This window comes from Macaca thibetana, chromosome 17 (genome assembly GCF_024542745.1).
Source record: "Macaca thibetana thibetana isolate TM-01 chromosome 17, ASM2454274v1, whole genome shotgun sequence".
Lineage (NCBI taxonomy): Eukaryota > Metazoa > Chordata > Mammalia > Primates > Cercopithecidae > Macaca > Macaca thibetana.
Window position 1 is genome coordinate 86,821,608 of NC_065594.1, and position 19,670 is coordinate 86,841,277.

The following is a 19,670-nucleotide window of genomic DNA, read 5'->3' on the forward strand; positions in this document are numbered from 1 at the left end:
TGGTCTTCAACGGAAGTTGTAAGTTCATTTCACTGATTGTTCTCTCCACTGATTCTATTCACCTCTCGCCTAAATAGATACAAGTCAATGAAATAATTTACTCAAGAGCCCTGCTTAATCTATTTCCAAATACTTTATCAAAAAGTGAACAGCTTTTCTAACTTTTTCACTGTAATTTCATTCTATAATAATGATAGAGTTAATTCAATTAAATTGAATATTCAATTTAATTAAATTTCATAATGTTTCAATTTAAACATTTTCTTTCTTTTTTAAATTATTATACTTTAAGTTCTAGCGTACATGTGCATAATGTGCAGGTTTGTTACATATGTACACCGGTGCCATGTTGGTGTGCTGCACCCATCAACTCGTCAGCACGCATCAACTCATCATTTACATCAAGTATAACTCCCAATGTAATCCCTCCCCCCTCCCTCCTCCCCGTGATAGGCCCAGATGTGTGATGTTCCCCTTCCCGAGTCCAAGTGATCTCATTGTTCAGTTCCCACCTATGAGTGAGAACATGTGGTGTTTGGTTTTGTGTTCTTGCGATAGTTTACTGAGAATGATGCTTTCCAGCTGCATCCATGTCCCTACAAAGGACACAAACTCATCCTTTTTTATGGCTGCATAGTATTCCATGGTGTATATGTGCCACATTTTCTTAATCCAGTCTGTCACTGATGGACATTTGGGTTGATTCCAAGTCTTTGCTATTGTGAATAGTGCCGCAATAAACATACGTGTGCAAGTGTCTTGATAGCAGCATGATTTATAATCCTTTGGGTATATACCCAGTATTGGGATGGCTGGGTCATATGATACTTCTAGTTCTAGATCCTTGAGGAATCGCCATACTGTTTTCCATAATGGTTGAACTAGTTTACAATCCCACCAACAGTGTAAAAGTGTTCCTATTTCTCCACATCCTCTCCGGCACCCATTGTTTCCTGACTTTTTAATGATTGCCATTCTAACTGGTGTGAGATGGTGTCTCATTGTGGTTTTGATTTGCATTTCTCTGATGGCCAGTGATGATGAGCATTTTTTCATGTGTCTGTTGGCTGTACAAATGTCTTCTTTTGAGAAATGTCTGTTCATATCCTTTGCCCACTTTTTGATGGGGTGGTTTTTTTCTTGTAAATTTGTTTGAGTTCTTTGTAGGTTCTGGATATTAGCCCTTTGTCAGATGAGTAGATTGCAAAAATGTTCTCCCATTCTGTAGGCTGCCTGTTCACTCTGATGGTAGTTTCTTTTGCTGTGCAGAAGCCCTTCACTTTAATTAGATCCCATTTGTCAATTTTGGCTTTTGTTGCCATTGCTTTTGGTGTTTTAGACATGAAGTCCTTGCCCATGCCTATGTCCTGAATGGTATTCCCTAGGTTTTCTTCTAGGGTTTTTATGGTATTAGGTCTAACATTTAAGTGTCTAATCCATCTTGAATTAATTTTCGTATAAGGAGTAAGGAAAGGATCCAGTTTCAGCTTGCGACTTTTTGATGTGCTGCTGGATCCAGTTTGTCAGTGTTTTATTGTGGATGTTTGCACAGATGTTCATCAGGGATATTGGTCTAAAATTCTCTTTTTTTGTTGTGTCTCTGCCAGGCTTTGGTATCAGGGTGATGTTGGCCTCATAAAATGAGTTAGGGAGGATTCCCTCTTTTTCTATTGATTGGAATAGTTTCAGAAGGAATGGCACCAACTCCTGCTTGTACCTCTGGTAGAATTCAGCTGTGAATCCATCTGGTCCTGGACTTTTTTTGGTTGGTAGGCTATTAATTATTGCCTCAATTTCAGAGCCTGCTATTGGTCTATTCAAGGATTCAGCTTCTTCCTGGTTTAGTCTTGGGAGAGTGTAAGTGTTCAGGAAATTATCCATTTCTTCTAGATTTTCTAGTTTATTTGCGTAGAGGTGTTTATACTATCTCTGCTGGTAGTCTGTATTTCTGTGGGGTCGGTGGTGATATCCCCTTTATCATTTTTTATTGCGTCTATTTGATTCTTCTCTCTTTTCTTCTTTATTAGTCTTGCTAGCGGTCTGTCAATTTTGTTGATCTTTTCAAAAAACCAACTCCTGGATTCATTGATTTTTTGGAGGGTTTTTTGTGTCTCTATCTCCTTCAGGTCTGTTCTGATCTTAGTTATTTCTTGCCTTCTGCTAGCTTTTGAATGTGTTTGCTCTTGCTTCTCTAGTTCTTTTAATTGTGATGTTCGAGTGTCAATTTTAGATCTTTCCAGCTTTCTCTTGTGGGCATTTAGTGCTATAAATTTCCCTCTACACACTGCTTTAAATGTGTCCCAGAGATTCTGGCATGTTGTATCTTTGTTCTCATTGGTTTCAAAGAACATCTTGATGTCTGCCTTCATTTCGTTATGTACCCAGTAGTCATTCAGGAGCAGGTTTTTCAGTTTCCATGTAGTTGAGCGGTTTTGATTGAGTTTCCTAGTCCTGAGTTCTAGTTTGATTGCACTGTGGTCTGAGAGACAGTTTGTTATAATTTCTGTTCTTGTACATTTGCTGAGGAGTGCTTTACTTCCAATTCTGTGGTCAATTTTGGAATAAGTGTGATGTGGTGCTGAGAAGAATGTATATTCTGTTGATTTGGGGTGGAGAGTTCTGTAGATGTCTATTAGGTCCGCTTGCTGCAGAGATGAGTTCAATTCCTGGATATCCTTGTTAACTTTCTGTCTCATTGATCTGTCTAATGTCGACAGTGGGGTGTCAAAGTCTCCCATTATTATTGTATGGGAGTCTAAGTCTCTTTGTAAGTCTCTAAGGACTTGCTTTATGAATCTGGGTGCTCCTGTATTGGGTGCATATATATTTAGGATCGTTAGCTCTTCCTGTTGAATTGATCCCTTTACCATTATTTAATGGCCTTGTTTGTGTCCTTTGATCTTTGATGATTTAAAGTCTCTTTTATCAGAGACTAGGATTGCAACCCTGCTTTTTTTTGTTCTCCATTTGCTTGGTAGATCTTCCTCCATCCCTTTATTTTGAGCCTATGTGTGTCTCTGCATGTGAGATGAGTCTCCTGAATACAGCAGACTGATGGGTCTTGACTCTTTATCCAGTTTGCCAGTTTGTGTCTTTTAATTGGAGCATTTAGTCCCTTTACATTTAAGGTTAATATTGTTATGTGTGAACTTGATCCTGCCATTATGATATTAACTGGTTATTTTGCTCGTTAGTTGACGCAGTTTCTTCCTAGCCTCGATGGTCTTTACATTTTGGCATGTTTTTGCAATGGCTGGTACTGGTTTTTCCTTTCCATGTTTAGTGCTTCCTTCAGGGTCTCTTGTAAGGCAGGCCTGGTGGTGACAAAATCTCTCAGCATTTGCTTATCTGTAAAGGATTTTATTTCTCCTTCACTTATGAAACTTAGTTTGGCTGGATATGAAATTCTGAGTTGAAAATTCTTTTCTTTAAGAATGTTGAATATTGGCCCCCACTCTCTTCTGACTTGGAGAGTTTCTGCCGAGACATCTGCTGTTAGTCTGATGGGCTTCCCTTTGTGGGTATCCCGACCTTTCTCTCTGGCTGCCCTTAAGATGTTTTCCTTCATTTCAACTTTGGTGAATCTGGCAATTATGTGTCTTGGAGTTGCTCTCCCGAGGAGTATCTTTGTGGCATTCTCTGTGTTTCCTGAATTTGAATGTTGGCCTGCCCTACTAGGTTGGGGAAGTTCTCCTGGATGATATCCTGAAGAGTGTTTTCCAAGTTGGTTCCATTTTCCCACTCACTTTCAGGCACCCCAATCAGATGTAGATTTAGTCTTTTTACATAATCCCATACTTCGTGCAGGCTTTGTTCATTTCTTTTTCTTCTTTTTTCTTTAGAATTCTCTTCTCGCTTCATTTCATTCATTTGATCCTCAATCGCTGATACTCTTTCTTCCAATTGATCGAGTCGGTTACTGAAGCTTGTGCATTTGTCACATATTTCTCGTGTCATGGTTTTCATCTCTGTCAGTTCGTTTATGGCCTTCTCTGCATTAATTATTCTAGTTATCAATTCTTCCACTCTGTTTTCAAGATTTTTAGTTTCTTTGTGCTGGGTACGTAATTCCTCCTTTAGCTCTGAGAAGTTGGATGGACTGAAGCCTTCTTCTCTCATCTCGTCAAAGTCATTCTCCATCCAGCTTTGATCCATTGCTGGCGATGAGCTGCGTTCCTTTGCAAGGGGAGATGCACTCTGATTTTTTGAATTTCCAGCTTTTCTGCCCTGCTTTTTCCCCATCTTTGTGATGTTATCTGCCTCTGGTCTTTGATGATGGTGAGGTACTGATGGGATTTTGGTGTGAGTGTCCTTCCTGTTTGTTAGTTTTCCTTCTAACAGTCAGGACCCTCAGCTGTAGGTCTGTTGGAGATTGCTTGAGGTCCACTCCAGACCCTGTTTGCCTGGGTATCAGCAGCAGAGGCTGCAGAAGATAGAATATTGCTGAACAGCGAGTGTACCTGTCTGATTCTTGCTTTGGAAGCTTCCTCTCAGGGGCGTACTCCACCATGTGAGGTGTGGGGTGTCGGTCTGCCCCTAGTGGGGGATGTCTCCCAGTTAGGCTACTCAGGGGTCAGGGTCCCACTTGAGCAGGCAGTCTGTCCGTTCTCAGATCTCAGCCTCCATGTTGGGTGATCCACTGCTCTCTTCAAACTGTCAGACAGAGTCGTTTGCGTCTGCAGAGGTTTCTGCTGCTTTTTTTTTTTGTTGTTGTTGTTTAGCTATGCCCTGTCCCCAGAGGTGGAGTCTACAGAGACAGGCAGGCCTCCTTGAGCTGCTGTGAGCTCCACCCCGTTTGAGCTTCCCAGCGACTTTGTTTACCTACTTAAGCCTCAGCAATGGCGGGCGCCCCTCCCCTAGTCTCGCTGCTGCCTTGCTGTTAGATCGCAGACTGCTGTGCTAGTAATGAGGAAGGCTCCGTGTGCGTGGGACCCGCCTGGCCAGGTGTGGGATATAATCTCCTGGTGTGCCCGTTTGCTAAGAACCTTGGTAAAGTGCAGTATTGGGGTGGGAGTTACCCGATTTTCCAGGTGCTGTGTGTCTCAGTTCCCCTGGCTAGGAAAAGGGATTCCCTTCCCCCTTGCGCTTTCCAGGTGAGGAGATGCCTCGCCCTGCTTCAGCTCTTGCTGGTCGGGCTGCAGTCCCTGACCATCACTGATTATCCGGCATTCCCTAGTGAGATGAACCCGGTACCTCAGTTGAAAATGCAGAAATCACCTGTCTTCTGTGTCGCTTGCACTGGGAGCTGGAGACTGGAGCTGTTCCTATTCGGCCATCTTGCTCCGCCCCCAATTTAAACATTTTCATAAGTTTAAAATTACTATAGTGTTTTTTAAGGAATTCAGAGGCATCAAACATTTAAAAATATTTTTTGATCTATGAGTGGCTTAACAACCACTTTGAAGTTACATCAGTAGTTCTAGTACCACTGTAGATCAATTTACACTTTATATAGAACCACCTCTATTTGTGTAGATGCCTCTAACGTTTGCTTGTCAGTAGTAGCCTTTTGGGAGAGGACATCAAAAGAGGCCAATGCTGTTTATATTAAAAGTCATCAGAGCTCACTTTAGTTCTGTAATATATGTTAACACTTTCAAACTGTGTTGAAAAATCCATTGACGGTCAGTCTGCTAGATTAAGGATGTGAGGTGTTGTTAAAAAATACGTAATTAAGAGATAAGCCAAATTCAGAAACTCTGAACAACTTCCAGGAGCAGTCCCTACGAGCAAGCCAATCCAGTTTCACTTTGTGAATGAATAGTCACGATAACTAACTACTACTGAGCACCTGTTGTGTCCAGGCACATTTATATTATTTATCTCTCTTAAGCCTCCAGTGTTGCTACGAAGTACACTTCTCACATGAAGTGTCATGTACAAATACATCATTGACCTCCCTGTGTCACCTGGAGCCAAAGCTCATACCCAAACCATGGCTTTGCCCTAAGAACCTGTGCCTTTTCTCCACATTAAAAATAAAAATTAAAAATCTATATTTTATTGAAATATTCCCATAGACCCTCTTCTCCTTTACCTCCAAAATATTGAACAACATAGCAAAGTCATGGAACAAAATGTAACATGACAAACAAACTCTGAGACATTTGCTAGATCTTCCTGACGGTTTTGATTTTTTCATTTAAGATTGAGTGATTTTACAAATATCTTGGAGTATGGAGAAAATCCATTCAACTCTTCAAGTGTGTCTGAGACCTATGGATCCCACTGTGCCTCCGAGCCAGCTTGAGTAATTTGTAATCAGAAGATGCTTGAGTTCCATCATTTGCATTACTTACCTGTGTGGCCCGGGACAAAATAACCAAGTGATTTTCTTCTGAGTTTAATCTGAATGTCTTGTGTGCAGTAAACATAACCCTGAAGTACAGTATCTCAAGAATGAAAACCATAGTTCATGCTTTGTTTCATGCCTTAACTTTTATTCCAAGGCTAAGAAGATTATCTGTACATTTTCTAATTATTTGGAGAATTTCTAGAATTTGTAGCAGAGGTTCATAGTTTTTATAAATGTCATGAAGACATTGCTTGAAAACTATATTTAGTTTTTTTCCTTCACCCCACTGAAAGTCTTTTTATTCATCATCACCCAATACCTACCTGCTATATTAGGTTTTTTATAAACATTGCTAAAGCTTGGAAGATGGAGATTCTGGGTGTTTCAAAACTGTGATTTCCTCATTAATGGAGACATTTTGAGAGTCTGTTTCCCATGTCAAAGTAGGTATGGTTTTTAAATGACCATGCTGCTCTAACTTTGACAAACAAGTAGGATCATTCATCATTATGGTATACATGTGTTGTTACGGACTACATAATGTTTTAGTTGAAGTTTTATTTGCAAGCAATGTGTGTATGTGTGTGTGTATATATACATACATATATATACACACACACCATGGTATATAACCCTATCTCCTCATATATGCATATGTATACTTATGAAATTAAATACCTGGCTGGGTGCGGTGGCTCACGCCTGTAATCCCAGCACTTTGAAAGGCCTAATTGGCAGATCACCTGAGGTTAGGAGTTCAAGACCAGCCTGGCCAACATGGCAACACCCCGTCTCTACTAAAAATACACAAATTAGCCAGGCGTGGTGACACAAGCCTGTAGTCCCAGCTACTCGGAAGGCTTGAGGCAGGAGAATTGCTTGAACCCAGGAAGCGGAGGTTGCAGTGAGCAGAGATCTTGCCACTGCACTCCAGCCTGAGCAACAGAGCAAGTTCCCATCTAAAAAAAAAAGAAAAAAGAAAAAACAAACAGAAAAGAAATGAAATACCTGACTGCAGTTCTAAATAAGACAAAATGCAGCTTTCAGTTCTCTGTTGATTTAATGCTTTGAGTAGCAAGAACATTGTAAATTTCATTGTTAGCGAGAAATAATGTAAATCATGCTTCAGATTGATTAACGTTTTTGACATTGTTCAGATATCAAATGCCATATGCCAGTTCAGGTATTTGGCACATGGGTCTGGCATCCAATTGCTTATTTCATTTACTTTTTTTCCCCCGGAAAAATTATGTACTTATTCATTCATATAAAACCTCCTTTCCCCCTCATTCCCTGCCTCTATCCCTCCCTTCTTCCCTCCCTCCCTCACTCCTTTCTTTCCTTCCTTCCTTTCCTGTCATTCTTTTGTTTCTGCTATCTGCCTATTTTCTTTTGTTTTAACTACTACAGGTTCTAGTACTTAAGGTACCAAGTTATTAGTAAGAAACCAAATTACTTTTTGTAATGATGCCATTCAAAAGAACAACTTTCACTTACTGTCTTGTGAGAGAGGGGAAAAGTACTATCCTTTTAATGCGAGAAAAGTTCAGTATAATGTATCACCAAATGTAAATGCAATAAAGAATGACATTGAACTCTATGTTATTTGCCATTTAGCTTAGCAGTACCAACATATTCCAGAAACTGAAATTTCTCGATTGCAGATAAAAAGAATAAACACAGGGAAATCTATGCCACACATTTATGAAACAAATATTGTTTTCTTGGTTTTCAACTTGCTTGCAGAAATAATTATTTTAATATTGTAGTTCACTATCCAGTATACGGTAGACATCCTCTACAGGAAAAACTAAACAAGATGATTACAAAGGAGCAGGGGCTGAACTTACTCATTCAAAATAAACATGTGCACAACCTTAAGCATGCTCAAGTGTGTGCCAGGAAAACTACTATGAAGAATGAATGGATGTGGTGAAATCTGCATCATCAGTGATTGTTTCTGAGCTTGGGAAAGGAGTTGTTGCCTATTTGGATCCTCTGGCTGACCCCAGAAGAAGCTGCTCTGGTTCAACATGTCCAATGGAAATATTGTGAGAAAGTGGTTACACACTTACAATAATAGATACTAGGCACTGAAATCATTCTCCTGTAATAGAACAGATGAACATGACAAGAAAAAGATTCCGCCAGCATCAGAGACTGTTCCAACGCTGGGTGACTTTATACGGAGAAAGGATTCATTCCCCTTCTCTCCTTACTGTTCCTTCCTCACCTAAATTATCACTTTATATTTACGATGAAGCCTGCAGTGTTTCTCCCAACTTTCAAAACTGTTTTGGGGGGCGTACCTCTTATGGAAAGTAATGGTGGTTTTCGTTTTCCAGCTTTTGGTTGGCACTATCTCCAAACAAACGCTAAAACACGGGTAAGTGGAACCTTCTGATCCTCTTGTATTTGTAAAGAACTTTAGTCAGTTCAAAATATATTGAGAAAATGAAAACCTATCTTTCAAGGAATACTGTTTTTCATCATTTTGCTAAGTGTTTAGAAAGAATACTTTATTGTCATGCCAATAAAAGTGAGTGAATTCGCATTTGCTTTGTCATCTTCCGGCAAGATTGGAAACGCCTGCGGCACAGGGAGAAGCAGCATGAGGAACACTGAAGACATGGTGAGACGGCATGTGGAGTGGCCTTAGCACAGCAGAGGTAGATAAAGGTCAGAACAGACTCTTTCCTGGCCATTCACCTAGAGGTCATCTGAATAAAATCACCCTGTGAGCTCTTCCTCAGGAATCTCTTGCAGCCTCAATCCCTCTGCTTCTTGTCCGCCCAGCACCACTGGAATCTGCATTCTGCCACTGGTTAGGGATACCAAAGTGCTCATTTCTACAAGTGTTTCATAGTCAACGATTCCATGCAATTAATGTGTCTCCCCCGAGCCATTCACTTCCTCGGCTTGTGTCCCCAGAAAAGCACGATGTTTCCATAAATTAAAATATGATGCCTATGTGTATGTGTCTGTCCACATGTAATGTTTTTGCATTTGCAGAAAAAAAAAATTTTAAAAGAACAAAAACGGGGAGAATGTTGCATTTTTGGTGGGTTTTTTTTTTTTTTTTTGTATTTGCGCAGACCATTTTAGGATTTTCAGTCTCAACAAAACACTATTAAAACAAAGAATCTAGTAAAATATTGTGCATGTACTGCTAAACAATTCTAGCAATTTTATTAAGCAATACCTTTATTATTTTTGAATATTCTTAACAGACTGGAACAAAACATTTTTTTTCAAAACAAAATATGCATACTGTACGCATGTTGCAGGGTTAAGTATGATGCAGAGGTTAAAGTCTGTTTGAACAAAAACAAATGCCCGGGGAAATTTCATAGCTATAAAGTTAATAACTAAATTTTGTTCGCTAAGAGGACCTTTTCTATGGATTTCCTTCATCTCTCAGTCACACTGCAAACTTATCTGAAGTGCACTTCCCAAGTGTAGTTAGAGAATAGGAAGGAATGTAAAATGTTTTTTTTTAATTATTTGTTTTGTTTGTTTTTTTTTTTAAAAACAGCCCTTATTAACTCTTCCTTCCACTGATTCTACTGTAAACTCATAAAAGCCTTTTATAGAAAGCAAATTCATATACACTCAGCAGGTGAAATGTTCCCACAAAGAAAAAAAAATACAGAGTGATCAGACCTCTTTTCCTCAACTACCTAGAGCATGTTAGAGTGATAAAGTTTTTGCACATTAATAAAAATGGCTGAACTATTTATTTTTTTAAAAAGAAGTTGTTCCTCTGTGATAATGCAGAATTGCATACACTGTATACCTGGAATAATTTTAAACCATATGTTAGGGAAATACTGGAATAAAATTGTATATATTCTGTATATTGCAGGTGTTTGAGCATTTCTAGTGTCTCTTCCACAACAATAAGGGAGGAAAAGAAGTCCAGATATGTGTCCGCAATCCCTTTGTTCCCTGTAATTACAATGGCCAAAATGTGCTCGTATATTACTGCAACAGAACTGAAATCACAATGAAAGCCCACCTCCATTGTCAAAGGAAAAAACTTCCTCACTCCCTGCATCCTGATTCTAGATAGCGGCTCCTGTCCAACTGGACCAGCAAGAAAGGGCTGGGCCACTTGGGGATGGGAACTGGAGCAATACAGTTCATGATAGTGTTTTTTTTTTAAATTTTTTCCTTTTATTTAGTTTTCAACATAAAAATGTGTTAACTGTCTGATTCCACCTATTATGGAGAGCACTTGTTTGTTCAGCTAAAAAGGAACTCCTGCCAGGCCCCCTTGGCTCCGCTCTGGTTTGGGTTTGTGCAACAGGGGCTCAGAGGCCCACCAAGTGTGCACACCCGTTCACTGTGGTTACACAGACAGAAGCAAGCGGATGTTGTTTGCTTAGGGGACGAGAAGAGGGCGAGGGAAAGGAAAGGCCGGGAAGGGTATTGGTTCTGTGGGTAGAAGGGAGACTTAGGGATTTTTTTTATTTTTATTTTTTGTTGTTTTCTTTTTTTTGTCTTTTTTATTTTTTATTCTTTTTTTGTTGTTGTTTTTTGCTATACCATGAGGTCATAGCAATCATTCCTCTAATAGAAACTGACAGGACATAAAGACAGAACTATCTGATGAACACACACAATGACTAGAAATATAGAGAGATAGAGACAGTGAAAAGACTTAGTTTACCTCTGAGAAACCATCCCCCAAAATAAATCCTGCATTAACAAGTGCAAAAAATAAACAAATAAACCCAAACCAAAACGAAAGCAAATAAAACCTCCAAACATTAAAACACAGTGTATAAAATGGTGTGAGAAATTTAAAGTCACTTTCCAGCCTTTTAGTCAATAAAAAGCTGTGGTTGTGTCCTTGTTTGGATTCAGGCCCATCTGTTTAAATTTTACCCTAAAGGCCTTGCAATAAGTAATTCGAGGGTAAAAGCACCCAGTTTCTGTTACATGAGACAGCAGTTGCCATTTTTCATGGCGGGCCAGCTGCTGCTGTGGTGACACTCGTCCTTCCGTTACTCCTCATTAGTTGAGTTTTCTTCCAGCGTGTTGATGCCTCCAAAGCTCAGTCCGGCTGTATTCTGTGCTGCCGAGGCTGTGAGCACTGTGTGTAAGAGAATCAGTACAAGAACACACAGCTTGAGTCTGCTGTTGCACAGTCTTGTTGCTGATGACACTGTGAGCGATGTCCTGTGACAGGAGTCACTTTTCTCTACGGTCCCTTTGGATGGGTTATTTGATTTTTCTTCTCTCCTGACGTCACAGCATTCTGGTTCATCATTGGTTAGAAAGGTTTCATAAAGCCCTGTAGGAAGAAGGAAGCAGAGTGTCAGCAGGAAGGAAATATATTTGCGACATAGTAGAGTGAAGCTGTTGCTTTAACATTCTAACCCACACAACCTTACAGGCAATTAGACGTTTTTTAAAGGAAAATCAAGTCAATACAATTGGATAAAGAGTCACCCATGGTCTCAAACCAGTATTGTTAGATTCCTCAAGTTGTTCTTTTATATTCCTGCCAGTCATACCATGAAAGTTCTGGGTTGTTGGGAATACAGAATAGAAGATTTCATTAAGTCAAAGTCAGAACTTGAGGTTCTGGATCAACCTGGAGATCAAGTACATGCAACCATCCTTTCTTCTTTAACAGGAATGTGACCAATTTATGCAATGCATAAACTGACATTAGCTAGTTATGCTGAGTGAAATAAGCAACAGATCATCATGTCATAGCTCTAGGAACCATGTTATCATCGTTTCCTCTCAGAAGCCTCATCAAGTCTTCTCTCTCCCTGTCTGGGAGAATGGGCAAAACCATCTATGTGTCCAACGGTGATCGGGTCATTTTGATTTATTTTCTAAACATTTCTCTTATTTTTCTCCATCTTCTCCATTTGCTTTCTATAGAAGTCTGCCTGAATTGAGGCTTCCTTATCTTTTGCTTGGACCATCACGATGGAGTCTCTCTGCTGTTCATCTTCTCATTTGATCTGTCCTCCAATTGTGCCTATCAGGAATTGTCTGTCTCTGCTTCTCTTGTTCTCTCTTCACTTTATTCCTCCTTGCTGAAACTCTTCCTTCCCTTTTTCTCTTCTTCCTCTGATAACACACATTGTTATTTTAAAATTGACAGATGCACATTTTAAAACTTTGGAAGTAGTGAAAAGAATAAAACCACTGTGTATCTACAATCTTTCCAATCCTTTACCTTTCTGTATTACATAGAATATTTTTATGCAAGCTGTATAAATCATTGTGTATTTTTTTTTTTCTACTTGACTGAACCATTTATTCGTGGGTGTTAGAATGAACTTTCTAGACAAATTTTGTCATATTAATGTCATGCTTGAAAAACAAAAATGGGGATAATAGTAGAGTAGTTGTAAGGATTACATGAGATTTTTCATGTAATATGCTTGGTTCAGTGGCTAGCACATAGAAATAACATGAAAATTTGGGCTACTGTGAATAACAATAGTTATCAATGGTATCTCATTGCTTCAACCTAAACAATAAAATCTAAAGGTCTCTCCTCTCTCTCCAGGCTCACTGCTCAATGTTCCCACATTCCTGAAGCACTGGCTCGTCCCAGAGCACCCAAGCCTGTATCACTAGCCAAGTCACTGTTTTTTTCTAAAATGTCCTCCATCAATTCCTCTACATACTTCTCATTTATCTTCCAAATGTAGTTCAAGTGAAACTCCCTGTATGAAGCTTGTACTCATACCCGTGGGCTATTAGCATTTTGCTTAACCCTTAATTATAGCAATTATTGTTATTTTTCTTTTAATCACAATTGCTCATTTTAATTTCAATTTTCTTATCTGTCAATTTAAAAGCATAAACTATACATTCTTAGTTTTGCATTCTCATGTAGCAGAACACCTGAACAAAATACTTAATGAGCATTTATTACATGAATAAACTCAGTATACCTATTTATTTAATTAAAAAGAATCTCAAATAATATACATTCAATCTTCGGTTTCTTTTAAAGAAATGAACAAGATATCCTTATAATGATGCTTACAATATTCATTTCTTCTTAGGCATTCAAAGGTAAACTTCACCTTCGCCTAGGTAGAATATAAAAAAAAAAAAACTGAATTAATGAGGTCTTCAGCTCTGGCATTTTTATTGTATGATATTTTTTTTTTCATATAAGATATCTCAGTGGTAGACTAATCATTTATTGAAATATACGTTTCCAATACTACATACTATAACAAAAGGAGTTTACAATAAGATTATAAAAATAGAAATCTAGAAGTCCTTTAGATCAACATTTTAGAATGCTAATAATCAGAATATATTTAACAACGTTATGTAAATAAGAAGCTCTTCCAAAGTTGCTCAGAAACTGGTTTGCTGATTTACAACTAAAGTCATCGCAGAAAAAAAATAGAAGCAGTTCATTCAGGCCAATAAATGAACCCTTCTTTTTGTCTGGCACAATTAATATTCTTTCTTTTTTCTCTCCTGTCCATCTTTTTAACAAGTTTTTACTCAAACTTATGAATAACACATCTATATTAAGATAAAATAATTCCAGAGTATTTTACAAAATAACAAAAAATCCTCCACCTCCCACATCTCAAATTCTTCTTTCTCAAAGGCAAATATTTCCATATCTTTCAGCTGCTTTGTATTTAGCTCCTTTTCTGAGAATAACATGTTTTATGCTCTTCTTGATTTTTCATTTTTTAGCATTATCTGTAGATTCCCCTCAGGAAATGTGGAGATAAAACATTTATTCTCCTCCTCCTTCCAGCAAATATGCGTCCCACCAAACCCTTACCCATTCCTCCATAAATAGTAACTTTGATACCTGCTGTTGCCTTTACAGTATTAGGATGACATAAATGTAATTCTTAGTTCAACCATGTAGTAAAGTCCAATTTTCTATCCCTGTACCGCTTCATTTTTTTTTTCTACAGATAATACTTGTCTTGTTATGTTCCCTTTTCTAACTAATTCAACCCAAATGCATTGCCAGTTTTTTCATTTGCATCAGGTGTTCTATCAGTTCTTTTCTGAAGAAATATCTCTTGGAGCCTCCCACCATCTGGACTGGTTGCCATCATGCCTGATGAGTTTCTACCGCTCTGTGCATTGCAGTGCTGGATCCCCTGTTCCCTGTATCCTGTGCCTCATCCCCTTCTTTCTCCTTTTGGGGGTTTACAACCTCTAGTGCCTTCAGTAGGAAAAGCTCATGAGGTGAATTTCCAAGATGCCATATGCCTTAAAATGTGTTTATTCTACCTCACATTTAATTGATTATTTGGCTGGGTATGGAATTCTAATTTAGAAATGATCATTCTTCAGATTTATTCAATCACTGGTCCTACGTTTGGCTGTTGGACCTTCAGAACTTGTCCTTTAATTTTCTTACCTCTGCTGTTAATATTTCATATTACTTCATCCCTTAACTCTAGTTTCAGGAGAATTTGGTGAGTTTTCACGGGACATAATTTCACTGAATTTTGCTTTTTTCCCTGGGACTAAGTTCCAAGAGTTCCTTCGTGTTATCTGAATGTTGCTTTTTGAAGCAACTGTTCTTATTTTGTGGTGACCATGTTGATGTTTTTTTCACTCTGAGATATCTATTTGGGGTACCCTTATTTGTTGTGTTTCATTCCATCTCTGAATAAATTCCCTCCATTTTCTCTGTGTTGCCACCTTTTGTGTTTGTTTGTCTCTTGTTCTTCTCATGGAAACACCATGCATTTCTAGTTGTCTGCACAAAATGAAAAGGACAGGAAGTCTGGGCACCTAAGGAGGACTGTGGCCGGTGAGCCGCACTGTGAGATGACATGCCTGAACGGTTAGGATGGAGAACCTTTTTAATTTAATTTAATTTTATTTTATTTTTTGAGATGGAGTCTCTCTCTGTCGCCGCGCTAGAATGCAGTGGCGCCATCTTGGCTCACTGCAACTTCCGCCTCCCGGGTTCAAGTGATTCTCCTGCCTCAGCATCCGGAGTAGGTGGGACCACAGGCTCCCACCAATATGCCTGGCTAATTTTTTTGTATTTTTAGTAGAGATAGGGTTTCATCATGTTGGCCAGGATGGTCTAGATCTCTTGACCTGGTGATCTACCGCCTTGGCCTCCCAAAGTGCTGGGATTACAGGCGGGTGCCACTGTGCCTGGCCAGCATGGAGAAACTTTTAAAATTCTGTCTTTAGGTTGATCAGACTCCCCAGAAAAGTCTATCCAATATCCATCCAGGAAGCAGAAGGCCAGGGAGCAGGAGGGAGCAGCAAGATGGGGCTGGGGGAGTCTCAGCTTCAGGGTGGGCGTGTGCATTGCATCCTGGTGGTCAGGGTGGTCCCCTGCCCTGAACTCCTCCTACTGTTGCTCATACCAACAACCTTTTCTATGTCACCTCAAAAAGAAAAAGTTTCCTCCAGAAAGAAATATGCCCCCAGTCTCTGGGATGGGAATACGGAATGGGATTTGGGGACCTGACTGCCTCTTAAAACTGACTTCCACTCAGTCTTCCTTATTTTGCCTTTTCTTCCATTGCATCTCGTGTTGTCAATCCCTGAGTCTGGATGTAAATCGGACTGACTCTGTTTCCTCTCTGTTGCTTCATATTACTTTTCCTAAGTTTCAGCAAATCTGTTAGTATGCATCGACTTTCTAATTTCTAAGAGGTTTTAATTATTATCTCCTTACCTATTCTTCGATTCTTTTGGATTTAAGCCATAAAAAAATCTTTTTGGTTGGGACTGCCTAGAAAATTTTCCAGCTCTTTTTTCTACATCATTCTTCTCTGCCTTGAATTCTGACAGATGCCTTTTTCTCTGTCAAATGCATTTCTGAGTACGCAAGGACATGCAGCCTTCTAAGGCCATTATTTCTTTGACTTACATAGAGTCACTGGGTCACTTAAGCAGATCAATGACCTCCTTGGGACCTGGGGGCACAGACTCCTCCTGTTCGGAGTGCTATCTACAGAGGGTTTCACCCTGCATGCCTCCCAGACACTGCCGTTGGTTGAAGTCAGTAGCCTTGACCTATTTCTCAGGCCCTGGGCAGCCTCCAAACAAGGGAGCGGTCCCAAGGCTGGGCCCACTTGACTGAAGTCAAGACATCTCTCAAGGGCCATCCCAGCTTCAGATTTTTTCCCTCTACCAAATTTCTCCTTCTTCACCCCATCATAGGTAGCATGCCTGAGAGTTCTCCTCCAAAAACCACCTGCACACAGATAACCTGCTGGGGCAAATCTCCTAGGAAATTTTCCACCTACCTACAGAAACGACTTTTTCCTCAGCATTGAAGAAACTATAAAAACATATTTCCAAGTAAAAATAATTTCTCAAACAAGAACCTCCTTGCACAAACAAGTACAATTGCACAAATCAGCATTAGGAAAAAACAAAAGCAAATTTTCTGGGTAGTGAAATGTTGTTCTGATACATTTTGCTTATAAGCTGTTCTATTTGAAATCTCTAGTGAATCAGTTTGACATTACAGTACCAACCTCACAGAGATTTTTTCTTTTTGAGAATTAAATAATACACATAAATTGTTTAGAACAGTGCATGGCAGGTAAGAAAATCTCACATAATATTAATGACTCATGTTGTAAGTAGAGATAAATAGTAAAATCAGAATTTATTATCAGGGGAATTCCTACCTAGAGGAATCAGACAAGAGAAAGAAGGGCATCCAGTTTGACTTATTGGAAAAGAATAAGTCAAATTATTCTTTGTTGCAGATGATATGATTTTGTTTTTAAATTTATTTAAATTTATTTTTATTTTTCTTATATTAATTATCATCCAGCCCCAAATGTCACAATTTTATATATGGGAAAAACTAAAAACTCCACCAAAAAACTGCTAGAACTAATAAACAAATTCAGTAAAGTTACAGGATACAAAATCGACATACAAAATTCAGTAACATTTCTATATGTCATCAGTGAACAATCTGAAAAAGAAATCAAGAAAGCAATCCCATGTATGATAGCTACAAATAAAATACCTACGAATTAACCAAAAAAGTGAAAGATCTCTACAGTAAAAACTATGCAACACTGATGAAAGAAATTAAAGAGGACACAAAAAAAATGGAAAGATATTCCATGTTCATGGATTGGAAGAATCAGTATTGTTAAAATGTCCATGCTACCCAAAGCAAGCTACAGATTCAATGCAATCCCTGTAAAAAATATTAGGTTGGTGCAACAGTAATTGCAGTAATACCAATAATGTTCTTCACAGAAATAAAACAAATAATTCTAATATTTATATGGAAACACAAAAGGCCCAGAATAGCCAAAGTTATCTTTAGCAAAAGGAACAAAACTAGAGGAATAACATTATCTGACTTCAAATTGTACTGCAGAGGTACAGTAACCAAAATAGCATGATATTAACATAAAAACAGACACATAGACCAATGGAACAGAATAGAGAACCCAGAAACAAATCCATACATCTACAGTGGAGTCATTTTTGACAAAGGTGGCAAGTACATAAGTTGGGGGAAAGGACAGTCTCTTAAATGGTGCCAGGAAAACTAGATATCCATATGCAGAAGAATGAAACTAGACTCCTATTTCTTGCCATATACGAAAATGAAATCAAAGTGATTTAAAGACTTAAGGGGCCAGGTGCTGTGGCTCACACCTGTAACCCTAGCACTTTGGGAGTCAAAGGCAGATGGATCACTTGAGGCCAGGAGTGTCAGACCACCCTGGCCAACATGGTGAAACCTCATCTCTACTAAAAATGCAAAAATTAGCTGGGCATGGTGGCACAAGTTTGTAATCCCAGCTACTGGGGAGGCCGAGGCAGGAGAACCGCTTGAACCCAGGAGGCAGAGGTTGCAGTGAGTCGAGATTGTGCCACTGCACTCCAGCCTGGGCAACAGAGCAAGACTGTCTCAAAAAAAAAAAAAAAAAAAAAAAAAAATGACTTAAATCTAAGATCTCAAACTATGAAATTACTAAAAGAAAACACTGGGGAAAGTCTCCAGGATGTTGCTCTAGTCAGCAATTTCTTGAGTAATACCCTGCAAGCACAGGCAACCAAAGCAAAAATGGACAAATGGGATCATACCAAGTTAAAACGTTTCTGCATGGCAAAGAAAATAATCAACAAAATGAAGAGACAGCCCGCAGAATGGAAGAACAGATTTGAAAAATACTCATTTGGAAAGGGCTTAATAAGCAGAATATATAAGGGGCTGAGACAATTCCATAGGAAAAAATCTAATAATTCAATTTAAAAATTGGCAAAAGATCTGAATAGACATTTCTCAAAAGTAGACATACAAAAGGCAAAGAGGTATATAAAAAAGTGCTCAACACAGTTGATCATCAGAGGAATGCAAATCAAAGCTGCAGTGAAATATCATCTCACCACAGTTAAAATGGCTTTTACCCAAAAGACAGGCAATAACAAATGCTGGTGAGGTTGTGGGGAAAAGGGAACACTGTTCATGGGAATGAAAAGTAGTACAGTCCCTATGGAGAAAAGTATGGAGGTTCCTCAGAAAACTAAAAATAGGCCAGGCACGGTGGCTAACGCCTGTAATCCCAGCAGTTTAGGAGGTCAAGGTGGGTGGATCACGAGGTCAGGAGATTGAGACCACCCTGGTTAACACAGAAAAACCCCTTCTCTACTAAAAATACAAAAAAAAAAAAAAAAAAAAAAAAAGCCAGACGTACTGGCGGGCGCCTGTAGTCCCAGCTACTGGGGAGGCTGAGGCAGGAGAATGGCGTGAACCCGGAGCTTGCAGTGAGCCGAGATCGCGCCACAGCACTCCAGCCTGGGCGACAGAGCGAGACTCCGTCTCAAAAAAAAAAAAAAAAAAAAAAGGGAGATCCTGGTCATTTACAACACAGATGGAACTGGAGGTCATTATGTTAAGTGAAATTAGCCAAGCACAGAAAGACAAACTTTGTATGTTCTTGCCTATTTGTGAGAGCTAAAAAATTAAAACGAACTCATGGAGATAAAAAATAGAATAATGGTTACTATAGGCTGGGAAGGATAGTGGGGGGTTGGTAGTGGGATGGCTAATGGGTGCAAAAATATAGTTAGATAGAATGAATAAGATCTAGTATTTGTTAGTACAACAGGGTAACTACAGTCAACAATGATGTATTGTACAGTTTAATCTGACTAAAAGAGTATAATTGGATTGTTTGTAACATAAAGAATCAATGCTTGAGGGGGCGGGTACCCCATTTACCCTGATGTGTTTATTACACGTCGCATGCCTGTATCAAGATATATCAATAATGTTACAACTATTATGTACCCACAAAAATTAAAAATGTTTTGAAAATTAAAAAAATATCACAGCAGAAAAGTATTTTCTGAGTTCCGGAGGCTGGAAGTCTGAGATCCAGGTGTGGGCAGG

General features: G+C 39.0%; 2 protein-coding genes across 3 annotated transcripts in view; both read right to left on the reverse strand.

The window, feature by feature from the left end:
• LOC126940541 (spermidine synthase-like) overlaps positions 1–19,670 on the reverse strand; it is an 829,579-nt gene that overhangs the window by 224,097 nt on the left and 585,812 nt on the right. The window lies entirely within an intron of this gene.
• The window catches only part of NALF1 (NALCN channel auxiliary factor 1), a 703,907-nt gene continuing 694,594 nt past the window's right edge, over positions 10,358–19,670 (reverse strand). The window contains exons 3-4 of one of the 2 annotated variants that reach the window (XM_050766513.1): positions 13,320–13,365; positions 11,502–11,594 (exon numbers count right to left, since the gene is read on the reverse strand). In XM_050766513.1, the coding sequence (XP_050622470.1) occupies positions 13,343–13,365 (23 nt within the window). In that variant the 3' untranslated portion in view covers positions 11,502–11,594; positions 13,320–13,342. Of the gene's footprint in view, positions 11,595–13,319; positions 13,366–19,670 lie in introns of both variants that reach the window. The other variant, XM_050766512.1, reaches the window with a different exon arrangement.